Source organism: Ptiloglossa arizonensis, chromosome 1, assembly GCF_051014685.1.
Source record: "Ptiloglossa arizonensis isolate GNS036 chromosome 1, iyPtiAriz1_principal, whole genome shotgun sequence".
Classification (NCBI taxonomy): domain Eukaryota; kingdom Metazoa; phylum Arthropoda; class Insecta; order Hymenoptera; family Colletidae; genus Ptiloglossa; species Ptiloglossa arizonensis.
Genome location: NC_135048.1, coordinates 738,697 through 757,564, shown reverse-complemented (window position 1 = coordinate 757,564; position 18,868 = coordinate 738,697). Strand labels below are relative to the sequence as shown.

Sequence of the window (18,868 nt, the reverse complement as noted above, 5' to 3'; positions counted from 1 at the left end):
AAACATCCATCAAAAATTAGAATATTTAGAAGAGCATTTGCTACATTTGCATGTGGAGGAAGAGAAGACCGGATGTTATGCTATTTGCAGTTCCCGGTACCCACCCAAAAATGTACGAAAATGGCCCTCGAAACCACCCGTGGGTATTTTAGTGGGCAAGCTCCCCATCTGGAAATTCCGGGGAATCCCACACTAAACCCGGTTCCAATCCAAGGCGTCGGGTGTGTTTTTGGAAGATTTCCCCCTCGAAAAAAAAGAGGAGCTACAGTGTAGTGAGTTTGCTTTTTCAAAGATATAGTCGTGTATAATTTTTGCATAACCACTTCTTAATTTGTACATTATGTATATTTATGTACTTCTTTTAATGCTATTAGTGGTATTAATGTGTATTGACATTAAGAAATCTTGTATTATATTATGTATACTGTAGTGAACAACATAATTAGCTTCATGAAAGAAAGCAAATATTGCAAGTTTCCTTGATCCTACCTTGTATTTTTTATTCATTGCCGACATAACTATAGCCCAAATGGAGATGTACATAATTTGTAAATATCTTTGTGGATGATAACCATGCTGTTAACCAATAAAAACATCGAAACTGTAACATTAGCTTTACAAAATCACTTATACGAAATAACAAATTAAACACAAACTAACAAAATAAAAATGAATTCAACAAGTTTGCATATCATATTCACGCTCAATAAAACACCAACCTCAAAGATTAACATTGAAAATCTATAAAAATTCCACAAAGAAATTCTGTCAAATATTTCGGACTCCACTTGGACGATAAACTAGATTGGAAAGAACACGTACAGGAAAAAATCAAACAAATAAAAGCCACTGAAAGAACTATGAACTGGGTCATAGCAAGAAACTCTAACCTGAATTTAGGTAGCAAAATACAAATTTATAAAAGCTGGACATATGTACTCCAAATTTGAGGCGTGGCCGCCGAATCCGATATAAAAAGAATTAAAAGCCTGCATCAATGCACTAACTTAAGAACAATACTAAAAGCTTCGAGATATCTGAGGAACAATGTTTTATGAAGAACCTTACAAATTTTATATTTTTCCTCAGCTAAACTATTATTTTCTACAAAAAACAGTTGTATTGGTTTAGTTTTTCTCCTCACTGTACATGCTAACCAGAAATTTATTATGAAATTCATTATCCATAAACTTTTAGACAAAATCGATAATACCGCCAAAGGATTGTACACAGTAAGCGAGAGAATTTGTTTCCTAAAATACGTAACAAATTTAACTCTATGGATAAATATAGTTCAAATAGAATTAGTCAGGTTTACTAGTGCCAATGGCAACTACTATCCATAATAGATACTACTCGAGAAAAAACATCTTCATCCAGATCTGTTTATTCCAGTACAATTGCAGAACATCACGAGCTCTATAGCACGCAATGTGAATGATATCGATTTTTTTCTAATAGAAACCTATCTCATGATTATGGAACTCGCAAACGTTGCTGTCGAAGACATCGAATATCATGACGAACCATAACAATCATTAAAGTGGAAATTGTTTCGCTCCTTGTAATACACGTATCGCTATTATAACAAGAACTATCACCTTTATCGTTTGCATTCCTGATCATTTCACCAATAATAAAAGTAGATCTACCTATACTGTTTCAAATTTCATACTCAGGACTTACCTCAGCAAATTACCGAAACTATTTCCTAATTACTAACGATTATCTAACCAGCTATATTATTTTTCTGTATCACTACATTTGTCCTGCTAATTAACCAATTTACAAAACAGCTAGCATTACATCCTGTAAATGCCTTCTTCTCATAGATCAGTGGGAGCTACGCATTGTTATGATATCAGAGTTCTCCATCAACATAAATCCCATGTACGTACACTGGCCAGTTGGTTCTTTTCATTTGAACGTTGGAACAAGTATTTTACAATGTAGAAACGAATAGGTAACTCGTACATCACATATGTTCGATGTAATGTTAATTTAAATCAATTTTTATGTAGCCAATTTTGAAATCTCCATATTTTTGAAAATCTCTTCATGAAGAAGATAAGCAGAACTATATTTTCTTTCATATTTTTGTTCAATTGCTGTCTGCTATTGAAAAATCGCGTTTGTTTAGAACAATTGTAAAAGAAAATGGTTAATAAACTTTTTCAAACTGAAATAATATTTATTTGGTACTCCTATGTATTCACTGTCCACATCCAGAAACTGATTCTCATCTGTTTGCTAGTTTAACAATTATTATGTATTGAAAAAGAGTTAGGATCGTACTTTAAACAGCTGTAAGATCGATAATTTTGAAAATTTTGAAAAATCTTTCATTTAAATATCGCCGAACACTATAACATATTCAAAATTCGATAAAATCCAACAAAGTTTAAGTTTGTAAAAATACAAAGTGTTCCTGATTTAAAAACATTTTTATATTTCAATTTTCTTGCTACAAACTGGCCTAATGTAACTAATTCAACTCAACTGTTTACGGTCAATGTTTTATACTTTATCTGCAATTTTACTGATTGTTTGTAAATATTTTTATAATATTCAATGAAACACTTCAATTCTAATTTATAAATAAGAGCAAAACATGTTTAATATTATTAACCTTGAAGTTTTGCCCAAAAATTAAAATTTTTATCTGTATTGAACCAATGTAAAAACAATGTGGGAAGCGATGAAACTGTAACTAGAATCCTCTAATGTCAGTTCTTTATAAATTATTAAACATAGTGAATATTTCGAAAAACTATTTCAAGAACTAGAGTTGATGTTATAAAACATTTCAATCGTTATGTTAGACAATAAGGGTTTATGTTAAAAACTTTTCCCCAAAATGATATTACTTTTATCTTAAAATATCTACTTTGTTGTAAATTCTTTAGAAACTATCTTATATTAAAAATTTAAGAAAAGAAAATACCTTATTAGGAGTTGTAGATTCTGGGTCAGGTTCTGGACCAGACTGTCGATAACGTTTAAGAATACTAACACTGGGAGATGCAGTTAATGAAGGTGGATTTGCACTTGACCACTCTAAAATTGGCAATTCTTCCATTTCAAGAAGAGTTTCATCACTTATATTTTCAACTTGATCGTCAATTTCTATAGATTCACAGTCCACTGACTTGTCTACTTTCGAAAAAATTTTTTCACCATCATTTTTTAAATTAGAAAATAATTTTATTGGAGGTGATAAACAGTAGTCTGATGATCTCATATTGCTGAAGATTTTCTCTTGTCGACTACTACATGATGCTACTTTGTCAACTTCCTTGAATGAAGGCCCTCTTTCCTTTCTTCCAAGAAGTGCTTCACTGTCTGTATCTTTGAGTTTTGTTTTTTTAATTGCAGATTCATCATCTATATTTATAGTATGACATTCAGTTTCCATTCTGGCCTGTTTTGTTACTAATCCTAACATATGAGCTGCACGGCCTTGTGTTGGATATGGTTTAAATTTTAACTGACGTTTGATATTACTTTTTGGTGATGAAAACCCAAAAACAGATTTAACCAATGATTCCTCGTTAACTTTTTGTACTTCAAATATAACATCATTTTCATTATCGCATGGATCGTTTTCCATGGGAGGAGTCAAAATCTTTGGTTTATTCACATTAACATCATTGGTTTCATCAAGTTCCTCAACATCATCTTTAGGAACTTCGTTATTTTCATTATCACAATTATTTGAAACAATTTCACCTGTTTCTTCATTCATAACTGTAATTTCGTGAAACTTTATTATATGACGTATATCACCCATTTTATTAATTTTAATAAAACACTGTTTTTCATTACACTTTTTTTCTAAGTTAAATTCCTGTGAATTTGCTATTATGTCTTCTGTATCATTCTGAGTCTGTTGAGATTCTTCAACTATTTGAATGTCTTGGTTCTTTCTAATACTTTTATTTGAATCAATGTCTCCACTTTGTACATCATTATATGATATACCATCCTGAGAATCTACACCTTTAGATTTATTAAATTTCTTAACATTAAGCAAATTGCATTTAGTATCTGGTATGTTTTTTGAAGCAACTTCTATGTAAATATTTTCTTCTTCTTCTCTATCATCTTGAACTTTGTTCTTCTCTTCTAATTCATTTTTTTTACTCTGTAAAGTCTTTTTCGTATCTTCAGTTTTAGTAAGTTCATTATTTCTTTCTACCTTTAGCTTTACTTTCGGTGGTCTACCTCTTTTGCTTGTATGCTGAATACTATTTAACTCTTTATCGTTACTTTTTTGAGGTTTCTTTATAGAGTCTCCAGATTTTGTGTCTCCAACCTTTGATTTAGTACCTTTGCTATCAGGTGATTGCTTTTTAGCACTAGCTTCTTTACTATTTTCTTCATGGCCCTTAGATCGACGACTATTTGTCAATGGACTATCAAATACCATATTTATACGTAATCGAGATATTTCATTTCTGGTGCGTTGACTCAGATTCCCATCCTCAGTTATTCCTTCCACAGGCATTACTGTATTATCACTTTCTGTAGATTTAGAGCTGTCACTATCACTAGCAGTTTCTAACAAAGTTGTTTTTCTTCTTCGATGTGGAGTAGTTCCATCACTTTCACTATCCAAAGGTGATTTACGTTTGACACCTTTCTTATCCTCATCAAGTGATTTATTTTCCATATTATCCAAAATCTTTTGTTTATTAATCATTTTAGATTTACTTTGAATGATTTTTGTTCTTAACGTTCTTTGTAAACCAGAAGAAGTATTTGACTGTCCTGGTTGATTGCTATTGATTTCCTCAGGTTTTAGTAAAATATCAGATTTTACGACAATACTATTTCGATTACGTCTTTTACCACTGTCTAATATGGATGGAGATAGTCTTTGGTCATTATCTTTACTTACTAAGAACTCTTCTTGAGAGTCCGAACCTAAATCATTTCTTGCAGTGTCTAATGAAGGTTTTACTTCCAAATTGTCACAAGTTCTTTCCGTTGTTATTCTTACATTTTCTAGATGCGAATTTTCATTATTGTCTACATTACTTTTTGAAGTTTGTATAGATTCCAATGATACATGTTGTCCAGTATTGTCTAATAACTTTGTATCATTCTGAATAGTAGCTTTGTCAATAATTTCTGATTTTAATTCAATTTTGTTCTCTTTGTTTGCATCATCATTCAGAATGTTTCGCATTGAAACACTATCCTTTTTAGTATTTGTTCTCTCAATTTCTTCCAAAGCTTTATTTTTATTATCAAACCATTCTTGCAAATTTTGAGTATCTTGTGAAGATGATTGAGATAGATCATTATATAATGCTGGAATATCTTCTCGTCTACGCTTCAAAGACTCTTTTTGATGTTCAGTCAACCGACTAACATCGAATTTTAGATCAGTCTTGATGAAAACATAATCCTGAAATTTTCAAATGTTAAAAATATTCTAATGAAAACATACATGTTTACAAATGTCATATATTGACATCATATATAAAGTAATTTTTGTAAAATTCTCTAAAGTTTGCGAATATAATAAATTATTTATATTTATTAAATTTGAACAAAGATATTTCAAATTCATCACACTCTTTGCAAATCTTATACAATGGTTATTACTTACAATTTAATTTTTTCAATGAAACTTATAATTTTTTTAAACTCAACAAAAAAGGTATAATGAAATGAGCTTAATTTAAATAAATGTATAATTCTATTTAAAAATTTAGAAAGATAACCAATATATGAAATGCAATACTAAATATATTTTATTCAAATGCACACATGTATTAATTGTATGTACATATTTACCTGAGAATCAGAATCAGGTAATACTTTATCATTTTTATCAGGTTCTTCAAATATACATTTTGGATGGCTAGATTCTCTGTTTAAGAAGCTACCAACCATTTTGACTTGGTTTGGTAATTTTCCAACGTAATCATTTTTCTTCTGAATATTAGACTTGTTTAATATTTTAATATTACTTGTGTCTTTTTCTATTTCTTCCAGTATTAATTTAGCATCACTACTTAATGAATTTTGTATCTCAAAAAGAGATAGTGTATGAGTTTGTATCTCAAGATTCGAATGATTTAAACCTTGAACAATAGCTTTCTTGTAACATGAAATAAGATCATAAGTAACCAACTTATTAAGACCTTTAAAAATACTAACAATGGCCTCCCATGTGTTTGCTATCTGGAAATTAAGAATTATATACACTTTAATACTTGAACATAATTATGCTTGCTATATTAAATATTTACAAAATACACATTAAATACATACTTCTTTACATACTGTTTCTGATTCAAATGCAAGGATGAGTTCAATAGCTGGTTTACAAAATTGTAAATATGATATTACTCTATAAGGATTATGACCATAAATTGTAATAAGTACTGCAGAAAGAGCTTTAAGAATACATTCACATTCTGTATTATTTTTATTAGCTAAACAATAAGGTATGAGTTTTACAATAAGGTGTATAATAGATGGGACTTCCACATTTCCTGTGAAAATAAAATCAAAGCAAGTTATTGAATATATCGTTTCCACGCTTGTCAAAACTATTGTTGGGTCACATTCTCAACTCAATTGTTAACATACCCACTAGAAATTTATAGTTGACGATACTTAACAAAGTATCTAAACAATTTAGAATAAGATGATAAGATTTTTCATTTTTCACCAAACAACATTGCATGATATTTGTAATATTTAATAAAATTTCATTCGTTTTTACAGTGGCCATGAGGTCTGTTCGCATTTCAAATTGTTTATATAAACGTTTCCAAAGTTTTATTAATTCTTCTTCCTAAAATAATCATAAATATTAGAATGTAAAAATCTATCCACATTACATTTACTCAAATTAAAAGTATATAAGAAACATTGTAATACTGAATTTCTTAAACATTATTGTAAAAATATTTAACATAAAATATTAACCTCTTTTTGATCCTCCAAATATATATACATAAATGGAAATATTACAATTGATTCAACCGTTTTTAAATTATGCTCTGTAGCACTGCCATCATTAATTTCTTGTAGATCATCCATGTATTTTATTAGCACTTCTGCTAAAATTTGCCATAATTCAAAAATAACAATTCTAAAAAATAGCAATAAAATTATACAACATTCATAGTTAAATAAAATACAAAATTATAGCTGTAATATATTATTTCAAGCTACTTGTAACTTACTGATTTTTATGTTCAGCATTTGATAAAGTATATAATTTTCCATATATTTCTTTTACAAATTTAAATGCATGCGAATAATATTCATTTCTTTGTTGAGACTTAATGCATTGCCAAAATAGACATTTTAGTGCATCATAATGATTTCTTAAAAAGAAACGTTTATGTAATCTTTGTGCACCTTTCCATAATAATAATACGTATTGTAAATAAATGTATTTTGACTACCTTAAATGCATTATTATTATACATTAACAATTTTCTTTAAGAAGTTCATGATATGAAAAGAACATAACAAAAAACATAACTTGTTCAAAATAATATTCCAAAGTTTTTGTCACCTTTGATAATTTGAATAAAATTTAGAATTTATGAATTTGGTGAAACATACACTTCCTTGTGAAATTCACATAAAACATTATAGTCTGTTTGAACATTTATTATTACATTTATTATACATTAGACAATGTTATAAAATAATATATAAAAAAAGCAAAGAATATTATTGATCTTTAATTAGATAAAGTATTCATTACACCTGTGAATTTTTATTTATAGAACTATTGTTTTCAATATAACAACTTTAAAAATGATTTCATCACACTAGAACTATTTAATGAATTTCAAACAGAGTGAATATCTTCATAGCCTAAAATATTTTTATTATATTTGTAAAATCTGAAAATTTTGAATCAAGAGATGTTCATTTTGAAGGAGAAAATAATGACAAAGACTATTTTCTTTCTAAAGTTGTAGGTTTAAAAGTTATTTAAATTACTTAAATAAAATTTACACTTATTTTTAGTGTAAACAGATAGAACACAATGAGATTACAAAAAAAAAAACAATCATCATTGTGATATTCATACCTTGAATCAAATGTTTCTTCACTAGCCAATTCAATACTCAATGGAAGAAAAATAGCAAGATTATAAAAATAATATGCTCGAGAATACCTGAAGTTCACTACATTTGCTTCATCCACTATACACATTAGCAGCATGTATTGTAATTACTTAGTTCATAATAACGTGCAGGTTATGAGAGAAGACTAGTACTTCCTTCAAGGGAGTTAACAGAAGTTAAGAATTTTACAACAAGAAACATTACAATACTCTGCCCTGATCTCAAGACACTTCTTTTTTTGAATTCAGAGCATACAAATAGAGGGGATCTACCCACAAGGAGAACTGTCACTGGAGACAAGTCAAAACATGTCTAACATTGAAGTTTCCCTAAGTTTTCAGTGCTTTTAACATTAACCAAGAGCTTCTCTGATTAGTCCTTACTAATCTAAAGCTTATTTCTAAGTTCATATGTTCCCCTCTCAAAGTTAAGTCTCACCTCGATAAAAAAGATGGAGTAGAGTTTCTGCTAGGAATGTATACTTTATCTATTAAAGACATCAAAAATATATTTTTCATAGAATGTTCTTGAACTTTCAAAAGTGTAAAAAATAAATAATTCACTTCTAGTTCATAAGTAGTCTCAGTTGTCTTAATGCCCTGCTAAACTTATTTATTTTATCCTATCTCTTTAGACTTAACTTATATATTAAGTTCTTCCTCTCCTTTATTTATTTAAATAAAATAGTTGCAACAATTCGTTTTTCATTAGAGAACAGTTATACACAATTTTATTTCGATAATTTAAATTATAACATTTAAAGTAAATGCTATTGAAAATAGCTTAAGTTCAGTAACATGAATATATTATTCTTTCTATTAAAAAAATGAAGATCTGTTCATTCATTATAGATATTCACATCAAATTTTGTAACAATGCTGCGAATACAAAATTTTATCAAGTATATCTAAGAGGTAATGGCAACGCCCGGCAGAGATATGTGAATTTCTCAATTCCATATTGTCTCTCACGTGACTTGTGAGCTAGGCTCTAAGAAACTCATATCACTTCTTACACAACGATTGACTCAAATGATAATAGTTGCATGTTGTCATTAACTAAATATCCAAGCACAAAGGATTGAAAGAAGAAAATTTTTAGTATTATCAAAAATATTACATAATCAAAGATAACCTGGAAATGTTCTGTAATTATATTTCCTCAGATATTAATAAATTTTGTTAGAAAAATGCTTTTAATTCTAAAATTACTTAATAATGCTTTTAAGGCAACCAGGGTAAAAGTATAATTAAAAAATAAAATGAAGCATTGTAGTTTTCAATCTATGCCTCTTGAAAGATATAGATTGAAAACTACAATGCTACATTTTATTTTTTAATTATATTCTTTTCCTATATTTACAACATAATTCTAATTTTCCATTTAAGTAAAACATATTAGAATTATGTATCATAAATAAAATTTTATAGCGTATATGATTTTTTGCATTATACTCGCAGTACTAATACTTACTTTTTTGCTTCATTTAATAATGGAGTTTGTAAAAGCTTTAATACCAATCCTAATAATGTATCATCTTGAAAATTAAAATTCTTACTAAGATCAGCAACTTCGAATAAAATTGTATCCAGGATTAAATTTCTGATCATTGGTTTATCCATAGCATAATTTGTTAATTCTGTGATAACTAATACCATATCTTTATATGTAAGTTCCTGTAATATAATATTATTTAACAATTATTTTATACGATTTCTAAAAGTATTAGTAAATACTCAAATTTCCTCACTTATAAAATATAGTGTGAAATACCATTATTATTAAATATCAACCAACCTTTTTTTCCATTTTTGTTTCTTGAATATAATTAACTAAACTTGTCCACAATATTTTACCAAGTTGGTATCTATTTTTCATTTCTGCATCTGTAAGTTGACTAAGAACAAGCAAAGCTTCTCCTACACTGTGAATAATACCTTTATAACATTCTTGAAATACAGAATCAGATATAGAATGTGGGAGTCGTTCTTCCAAAATTGGAGAAAAGACAGTATTTTCTTGTTTTGTGACAAGAAGTTGGCACAAAGCATCTACAGCAACAACTTTTGTCTTGAAAAACCTTTTTCCTGGTGAAGCTACAATGTCAAATTTTGAAGATAATAATGGAGTATCTCCCAGAGGACCAAAACAAAAGTTTAAGAACTGTGTAATCACGGGATTGACAAATTTGGAAATGTCCTTATAAAGCTTAATAATTACGTGCCACCACACTTCTAATTTTGTCAATGCTATCAATTCGTTTTTACTATTTTTAGCATTTAGTGGAATACACAATAACTTTATCCGTCTAGCAGTAGCAAGTTCTTGTGGGTCTAAAGCAAAATTATCCACCAGTAACTTCCACGATAGAAATGCTTGTCTAAAATATGAAATATTGCGTTACTTCTAATCTCTATTAATTGGTACTATTTTCTATGTAATCAATTTTTATACCTGCGAATAATTGTATCTGTAGACTTAAATGCTTTTTCTTCAACACTTAATAAATTATTTATCAAGCCAGCACCACGATGAAGGTCCACGCCAAGAAACTGAATACTAACATTCCATTGTGTAGCCCAGTCTAACTCACAAACAGATACCAAAAGTAACATACGCTTGCAATATATAGATTGCAATGCTACTTTATATTGAGACCATGCATCTGATAGTTTAGTACGAACATGCGATAATATATCCGTAGCAAGTGCTTGTTGTAAAAGTTTTAAAGCAGGACCTCGTTGTCGTTTATGACCCATATAAGCTAGTATCATTATTTTATCTAATAAGAGTGCATTAAACTGAAAAAATATAAAATTTTTGTATCTTTTGTTACTAATTTAAAAAATAAATCATATTTTTTTAATTTATATTTTCTTAACTGCAAATATTATTTTTATACCCTTTGAACTTTAATATCTGATGTCATTGCAGCCACTTTATATATTCTTCTTAATAAAGTTATGCAATAATTAATAGTTTCTTCTTCTAATCTTTGGTCATCCGATAAAGGTTTACTTTCAGCTTCTATCAATGCTTGGAGATTATCTATGCATGCAGTTGGTGCTGTCCATGGCATTGTAGTTGTTTGTATTGTACACATACAATTATTAAAAAAGTTTACAGTATGCGCATCATAAGCAACTGTTGATATAGCATTGTCCTCAACTACTTCTAATAATTTAAGAATTTTTAATCTGAAATTACAATGATAGTATTGTATAATTATAATTATAGTTTAATTTAAAAATGTTTTTCTAAAGATAATAGTTTAATGTCAACAATTGAATAATCATATAATGTTTGTTATGTGCAACTGAATGCAATACTATAGATATTAACTCTTTGTGGATGGACATTCTAAAACATAAATCTTAGACAAAATAGATGATTTTAAAACAGATAGCAGAAAATGACTGCATATCTAAAAATTACATTAATCTATATAATCTTATCTTAATTCGACAAATTGTCACATACAATATTTAAAAAAACAATTTTTATTGATTTGTTACAAGTTTGCTAAATACTTCTTAACATACATTCAAAAGCAACAAAAAAATATTCTGCAGGCAAAAATATTTTGACCCTTATCCACAAAGGATTAAGGATATTATTAAATATATAAATATTATGTTTTTTTGAACATTATAGCAATGTTTAATTAAACTTAAATTGGATTAAGAAGAAATGATTGACATTTATAATTTATATCAAATCAAATGATGTATTTCTTTATTTCACATTAAGAATTAATATTTATCAAAATAAGTGTAAATCTACCAATGTAAGACTACTGCAATTTAAATATTGTTTTAAAAACTAACCTATTTTTCTGACTTATTTGTGACATGGATTCAAACAAATTCAAAGAATGATCTTTGAAGTCTCGCATAATAACGTTTAAAGTTTCATACGCTTCATTCTGTATGTCACTGTTCCCATTTGCAAATGCATCAAGAACTAATTTGCACAATTCTTTGTATTGTTCTTCCTTAATGGCTTTCGCTGACTCCAACTTCTTGCTATTGCTAAAATAAACTATTACTACAAAGTTCCTTTTTAAAGTTTTATACATCATCATAATATGTTAAAATGCCTTTTATGGGGAAAAGTTAATAAAGCACTGAATTACAAGAAAGTAAGATTTTTAAGCACTTTTATTGCAGTATCAATGTAAATAATTAATAAATTCTCAAAAATGTACAAACCAATATCTAACACTTAATTACACTTATCTATGCAGAGAATTTCATACTTTTTTATTAAATAAATATTAATACAATACAGATAAGTTTGTATATAAAATATCAACAATATTACCTGCGAATGTAGATTAAAGCTTCACGTTTTTCCTTAATATTACTGTTTTCCCGCATCATTTTCAGCATTCGCGGGAAAGACTGCATATTAGAAGCCATTCCACAACCCACGTTTCTTCAAAAACTAGAGTAATAAAATTTCATTCATTGCTTTATAACCGTGCCTATAAGGGTTTTTCACGAAAATTTTAAGATTATGATGAGGTTTCTTATATCCTTATTAATTTTTCACATATAGATTATTTCCTATAGCACCCGAAGAAAACAGGTTGTAATGGTAACTATTAAGCATTAGTGCGCATTAATACATAACACATTAGCACGCACTATCTACTTTAGTCCCTTTTTCATTTCTTTGTTTAATTTGTTCTGTTTCCTGCTTTTTCTTTTTCACAATGCAACTAATAAAACTAGCAAAATATTAAAGTTCACAATGCAACTAGCAAAATCCCGTTTGTATTTGAAAGACATATACAACTGGGAACATAATCGCACAACAGTTTAACGTTTTACATTCCCGGCGAGTTTGCAAAGCATGTATGTTGACATACATACACACACAACGACTTTAGATTCCGTTTTCAATGAACTTATCTTATCTTTAATCCAATCTAGTTTTAATTTCGAAAACAGATATATTTATTGACTTTTTATGCATTTAAATTACTACAGCAGTTTGTTAATACATTATATGATTCGAATATAACGTATACGTAAAAATCGTACATTCGGCAAACGCCAAGTGCGAATCATGTATGCATTGTGCACCCGGTACATAGATTCATGCCGCATAAGGGGAAAGTCCAACTCCCTCACCCCTTCACCACTATAGCAGGCAGTTTGCTCTTGCGCGCCAAGCACCTTACGGCTGCGCAACATAGATGCGTAAATTAATGTCGATACATGTAGGTATCTTGTACGTGATAGATCGCATGAGTCACCATAAAAGAATAATACTCTGTCTACATTTTCGAAATATATAAAATTTAAAATAACGATTAAATTATTATTTATTAAATATATTTCATTATGTTTTCATAATAAATTTCAATATATGCTAAATCACATTAAGGTAAAAATAGTAATTATTATATTGTCTAATATGTAAATTGTTGTATATGAATAGTAACAGGTAATTTTGTACAACCAATCTGTGATCATCATCTTGTCCTACTGGTTCTCCTTGAACCTCAAGTTTCATTATCTTTTTATAAATGTAAGCATTTTTTTATTCAGCTAAACGTTCAATTCATGTCCCCTCAATTACACACACACGCGCGCGCGCGCGCGCATATTATATATACACATATATATTATATATATATTATATATATTTAAAGAACATATACCAACGTTAAAATATAAACAACAAATAATATACGTACATTAAAATAAATAAATATGTGCATAATATGCAGTACATACAAAATAGCAACTTAATTGATTGGATTATGTGTAGATATATTGTGTGTGCATTGTATATGCTTTATATTTTTAACTATTTACCGAATGCTGTATGTTTGTTACATCTTAAAGTATTGTAATGTATATTATATATTCTGTATACTTCAAACTATTATAATATATGCTAAATATTCTTTATATTTTAAAGTGTTTAATATGTATTTACTGATCTACAGACGTCAATAGAATGACATATTCTAATGATTTGTCACATTCTGATGTATTATATGTATGTCATTTGAATGAAATATGCAAGATAGTAGTACACATATTAAAAGTATGGAAAATGGTTCCCAAAATAAATATATATTAATTTAATATATATTTAATAAATAAAAGTTTTATTTTTGAACTATTTTATTTGTATATATCATAATGTATCAGCAGAACATGATTATTTCGTAGTGATTTGTACGAAATCATATACATAAGTTAGTTGCATTTAAATTTTTTAGGTTAAAGGTTAAAATTGCTCTTCATTCGGCTGTGGTATAATACTTCTGCGCATCTATATCGCGCAACAATGAAGGTACGTATTTGCGTAACAGTAAAACTCGTAATACTGTTCGACAATGTAGCAGTCAGTGTTGCATCGAAAAATCCAATGTCGTGACAATGTGACAGTCTTGTTTTAACGTTAGGACCTTTATGACTCATCACTGTTATGGCAGTCATTTAAAAATGTCAATTTTCTAGTAACAAACTTTATTATTTTAAGAAGAATACGAATAAATGCTCAAATAAATTCATTATAAGATATCTAAAAATAACAAATGTCATATAGCACGTAACTACATAAAAATAGTTAAAAAAACACTATACGATCACACAAAATAGCTACTACGCATATATACATACCTTAAGCACCTTGGCGCGCAAAATCAAGGTACCGTAAAGGAGAAGAGTCACCAGAAATAAGTAACGTTCTCCTCACGTGGTCGAAATCAGTGTGACCAAGTCTGGTATACATATATCTTCTACCACGTGTTCTTTAAATTCTAAGCTAGCTGATTTGTGTGTATTGTAAACAGTGATATATCTAGAATAAGAGTGTAAATGTGCAAAAATTCAGTATATTCCATTAGCTGCAACTTAATATTAATATATTTCAAAATTTGAAGTAACTAAATATAATTTGAACGTGAATTAATAAATAAATTATTAAATAATTATTAATAATTAGTAATAAATTATTTTTTCAATTATCGGCATAAAATATGTAATTCAATTTAAACGACAAAAATGATAAATAATATTTTTATCTTCATTTAAACATGTAATGAATATTTATTTAATTTATTATAAAATATTATATGACAGTAATTTCTTTGTACATACTGTAGTTTGCTTCTAAATTCATGGTATAGTCTGGACTCCATTAACCTCTAACTGGTACACGTAAAAATCTTATGCTTAAGATTTTTTTTTCATAAACTACTGTTTCTTTTGCTTTATAGTCCATTTTTACAGTTTTTTACCTTTTTCAATAAAATATGACAAATAAACGATAATAATCATGACAATTGAATATTATACTAATAGACAATCTTTGAATATAAGATCTGTGTTGGTATTCTAAGAAATTAGCATAATTTCCTTTCATTATACAGTCACCTAACATTCATTGATTATGGTATATGCATTTATATAAATTGTAGGCCCAAAATTACTATATTTTCTAAAAAGAATTATGCAATTCCGTCGCAATTCTACACTTTCTTGAGCTATAGTATGTAACTTTCTGACAATCTTTTGAGGTGTTTGAATATTGTAGACGTTTTCAAAATCATTTCGAAATTAACTTGTTTTTAATAGCAAACCCACATTTTTATTTTAAAATCCTATTCTACAGAAGAATATGAATAATTTTTTGTTTGGTCTCTGTGCGCCTGCGTGCGTACACGCGCCCACGCATTATCGCTAAAAACTATCGGTACTTTAATCAATTTTCCAGTTCTATCAGAGGAGAATCATCCCCAAATTAAAACAAATCCTCCACCTTGTTTAGTTGTGTCTATGATACATTGGAGAGCTAAATATTCGCAGACTAGTTAACGCATGAAAATTCGTCTGTTAGAACTCTCGATTCGTTCGTTCAAAATATCTTTTTCTACATTTCAATTGTTCAATTTTGGTATTCTTTAGCCCATTTCAATCGTTTAATTTTGTTTTGTACTCTTAATAACAGTTGCAACTCGTCCGTTTAGTCCTGCTGATAAATTGTGTTTTACTGTGCTTACAGGTATTTGATTTACTTTCGGTGTATTTTAATCTATATAAATTTCTCTCACCGTGATTCTAGGAAAGCATTGGTTATATAATTACCAGTAGAAGTAAGTGAAATTCTTTTCAAGAACAAAAATAATTTAATAAAAATTTAATTTAGAAATAAATAAAAATGAATTTTCATTTATTTCAAAAGAAGTTATATACAGTGGTGTGTGGCACACAACTGTCGCTAGGATTTTTCAGGCAGACAAAAGTTAATCAGTTTCTGGACAGTTACAAATGTAGATATAACAAAATTTTTCTTGGTAAATATTATAATAGCTTTCATGTGTTGGTGTACGAAATGAATACAAAATGTATTCATTGTTTTCTTAAAAAGATATATATTCTTTTTTAAGAAAAAATTTAATTTTCTGATTTTTATTATTCTGTTCGCTCTGTATTTCTTGTATGCGGTAATAGGAATGTCAAATTTTAATTCGTTTGGAACATTGTCTCTTGAGAAACATGGCTTAATACTTTTTTGTGGAAAATACCTAGAGTTAAGTCGGATTGTATCATACAAGATATTTGATTCCATTAAGGAAAATTAATTATATTCCAAAATCATCTTCATTACTCCACCCATAGAACAATTTTTAATATTACATAATATTATTTTTTATATTAAATAATTTTCATGAGATAAAAGAGACGTTTTATGCCTTAAATATAAGCATACACGAAACCTCAGTAGTTTATAGTCTCCAAGCTTCGTATTCATATACATACATATTGAAATAGGGACGCAATTAAAATCTACTCCTATTACTATAGCAGAGACTATGTCTAAAACTCAGAATGTGCGGCTTGTGTGGGGATGGACGGTCCGATCCCTCTTTGCCCCTGTGCCGTCCCGCGAGACATCAAGTCAGCGGTAAAGAATACTAATGTTTTTGATATTTCAATGGCGGTTGAGGATGTGACCGACAGCGGAAAGATTTCTAATTCCCCCCCGCACCCCCACCTGTGGATGTTGACGAGGGGGGAACGAGAGGCCTTTACTTGCAAAGCCACCTCAGCGCCGTCACCCTTATTATGGCTGCGAGCAGAATCACGCTGCCACATCGTCTTTTGTCTAGAGCAGATCTGCCCATGAAAGGAACCCCTCACACCGTTTAGTCTCCTGTTACTATCATCACTCGTAAGAGACAGGAATAGCTTAGAAATGAATAACGTAATGCGAGCTCAAGTGGTGGGTGAGAAGTAACGACAGGTGGTTGGCTAGGAGAGACAAGACAATTGAATGTTGAATAGAAGCAAAGTGGGAGAAGCTCTTTCCTTTCGGCTCCGAAGCCAGTTTTGGGCAGACCTGATCTAGAAACCCGCCCTATGGGTGACCGTGAGGCCCATCCAGATCGGTTGCGCGCGATCTCTCCAACTGCATTGCGAGGGAAGAACGGAAGAGTGAGCGGCTCTCCCCTATCCCGCTGCCAGCGCATCCATACACACGCACAAACCGCGATAGCATGCCCTGCCCTCCCCATTGGTAAAATCAATTGAGAGGGGCTAAGACACCTTGAACCCCTTTAGCTCAAACATCTTAAGTCTCCTTCTGTCGGCGTACAACTGGAGGCATGCGGCGATACCCATCCACGCCCTTACGATCCCTTCCCGCGGCCTACTCCTACAACACGACTCATTCATAAAAAGAATTTTTCCCACTTTTTTTCATCATCGAGCATAGAACTTACCACACCCGAGAATGAGAGATCCCTACCAATTTCCCCCGCCAGGACATTGCCACTCATCTGCTCGTGCGAGACACATCTCTAAGATATATTGCGTTGTGTCCTGATCGCCGTGACAGTACTAGCAACGCGCTGTCGCTTCCTTTCTAATACGGTGCAGGTATCACCCAAAACATTCATGCCCAGATACCTGTATCATCCAGTAGACAAGGCCATCGAAAGTCCGACCACTCCATCAAAAATGATTGGACAGCCCCGATAGTTCGTTATCCAGCCGTCAGCTGGGTCAGTCGTTGCTGCCACTTCAACATCATGGACTGCCGTGCTTGATCAGTCCTGGATATTACATCTGGTACTTTATCTCAATAGTGGCGTCGCCCACCCGGATTAGAGAGGGTAGCGGCTTCCGTTGATATGTGTAAAAATCCAGCACCTCGATCTTATGGTATGCCACTTACAGGCCAATCCTCCTGATCCATTCGACGACGCATCGGATATTTTCCTCGGCCCGTTAGACGGCCCCCTAATGACCTCTGATGACTAGCACCAGCGTATCGTCATTATAATACATTAGGTTGACTTCTTCGGGAAAGCCCTTATCACGCAGGACATGTCCTATCCGATGTTCTATAGCAAGGGATCTAGCATAGATTCTAGCGAGACCCCGGAGTACAACCCTTGTGTTGCCTCCCGTACCGGCAGGGGTACTCTATCCACCTGCCGCAGAAATAGTTCTCAACCACATCCCGTATATAGGTGGGGGCTCGAACAACACCGAGTTACTTAATTACTCTCAAGAGTAGAATGTTGAAGACGTTGACGATATCCAATGATACAGCCAGCACCATCCCGTTTCGGGATTCAGACAAGTCCGCAGTGGATTGGATATGTCGAACTGCGTTGAACGTCAACCGTCCCTTCCGGAACTCGAATTGGCACTTAGCCAGATCGGGACCACCCGCGTCAGAGCTCGACGATGCGAATAGCCAATACCCTTTCAAACATCTTGCCC

General features: G+C 30.6%; 1 protein-coding gene and 1 long non-coding RNA gene across 4 annotated transcripts in view; both read right to left on the bottom strand.

Annotated features, from left to right (window-relative positions):
- The window catches only part of LOC143151700 (uncharacterized), a 30,659-nt gene extending 17,550 nt beyond the window's left edge, over nt 1-13,109 (bottom strand). The window contains exons 1-13 of one of the 3 annotated variants that reach the window (XM_076321106.1): nt 12,761-13,109; nt 12,435-12,557; nt 11,939-12,142; nt 11,014-11,308; nt 10,566-10,912; nt 9,909-10,491; nt 9,585-9,787; nt 7,209-7,352; nt 6,949-7,114; nt 6,607-6,814; nt 6,286-6,509; nt 5,806-6,195; nt 2,945-5,413 (exon numbers count right to left, since the gene is read on the bottom strand). In XM_076321106.1, coding sequence (XP_076177221.1) covers nt 2,945-5,413; nt 5,806-6,195; nt 6,286-6,509; nt 6,607-6,814; nt 6,949-7,114; nt 7,209-7,352; nt 9,585-9,787; nt 9,909-10,491; nt 10,566-10,912; nt 11,014-11,308; nt 11,939-12,142; nt 12,435-12,532 — 5,331 coding nt within the window. In that variant the 5' untranslated portion in view covers nt 12,533-12,557; nt 12,761-13,109. Of the gene's footprint in view, nt 1-2,944; nt 5,414-5,805; nt 6,196-6,285; nt 6,510-6,606; nt 6,815-6,948; nt 7,115-7,208; nt 7,353-9,584; nt 9,788-9,908; nt 10,492-10,565; nt 10,913-11,013; nt 11,309-11,938; nt 12,143-12,434 lie in introns of all 3 variants that reach the window. The other 2 variants (XM_076321192.1, XM_076321250.1) reach the window with 2 other exon arrangements.
- Nucleotides 13,110-14,248: 1,139 nt separating this feature from the next.
- On the bottom strand, nt 14,249-15,357 carry LOC143150181 (uncharacterized). Its single transcript, XR_012992975.1, has 3 exons — nt 15,236-15,357; nt 14,756-14,936; nt 14,249-14,657 (listed from the first exon to the last, which is right to left on the bottom strand). It is a non-coding gene; the product is annotated as an uncharacterized LOC143150181 (long non-coding RNA).
- Nucleotides 15,358-18,868: the final 3,511 nt, after the last annotated feature.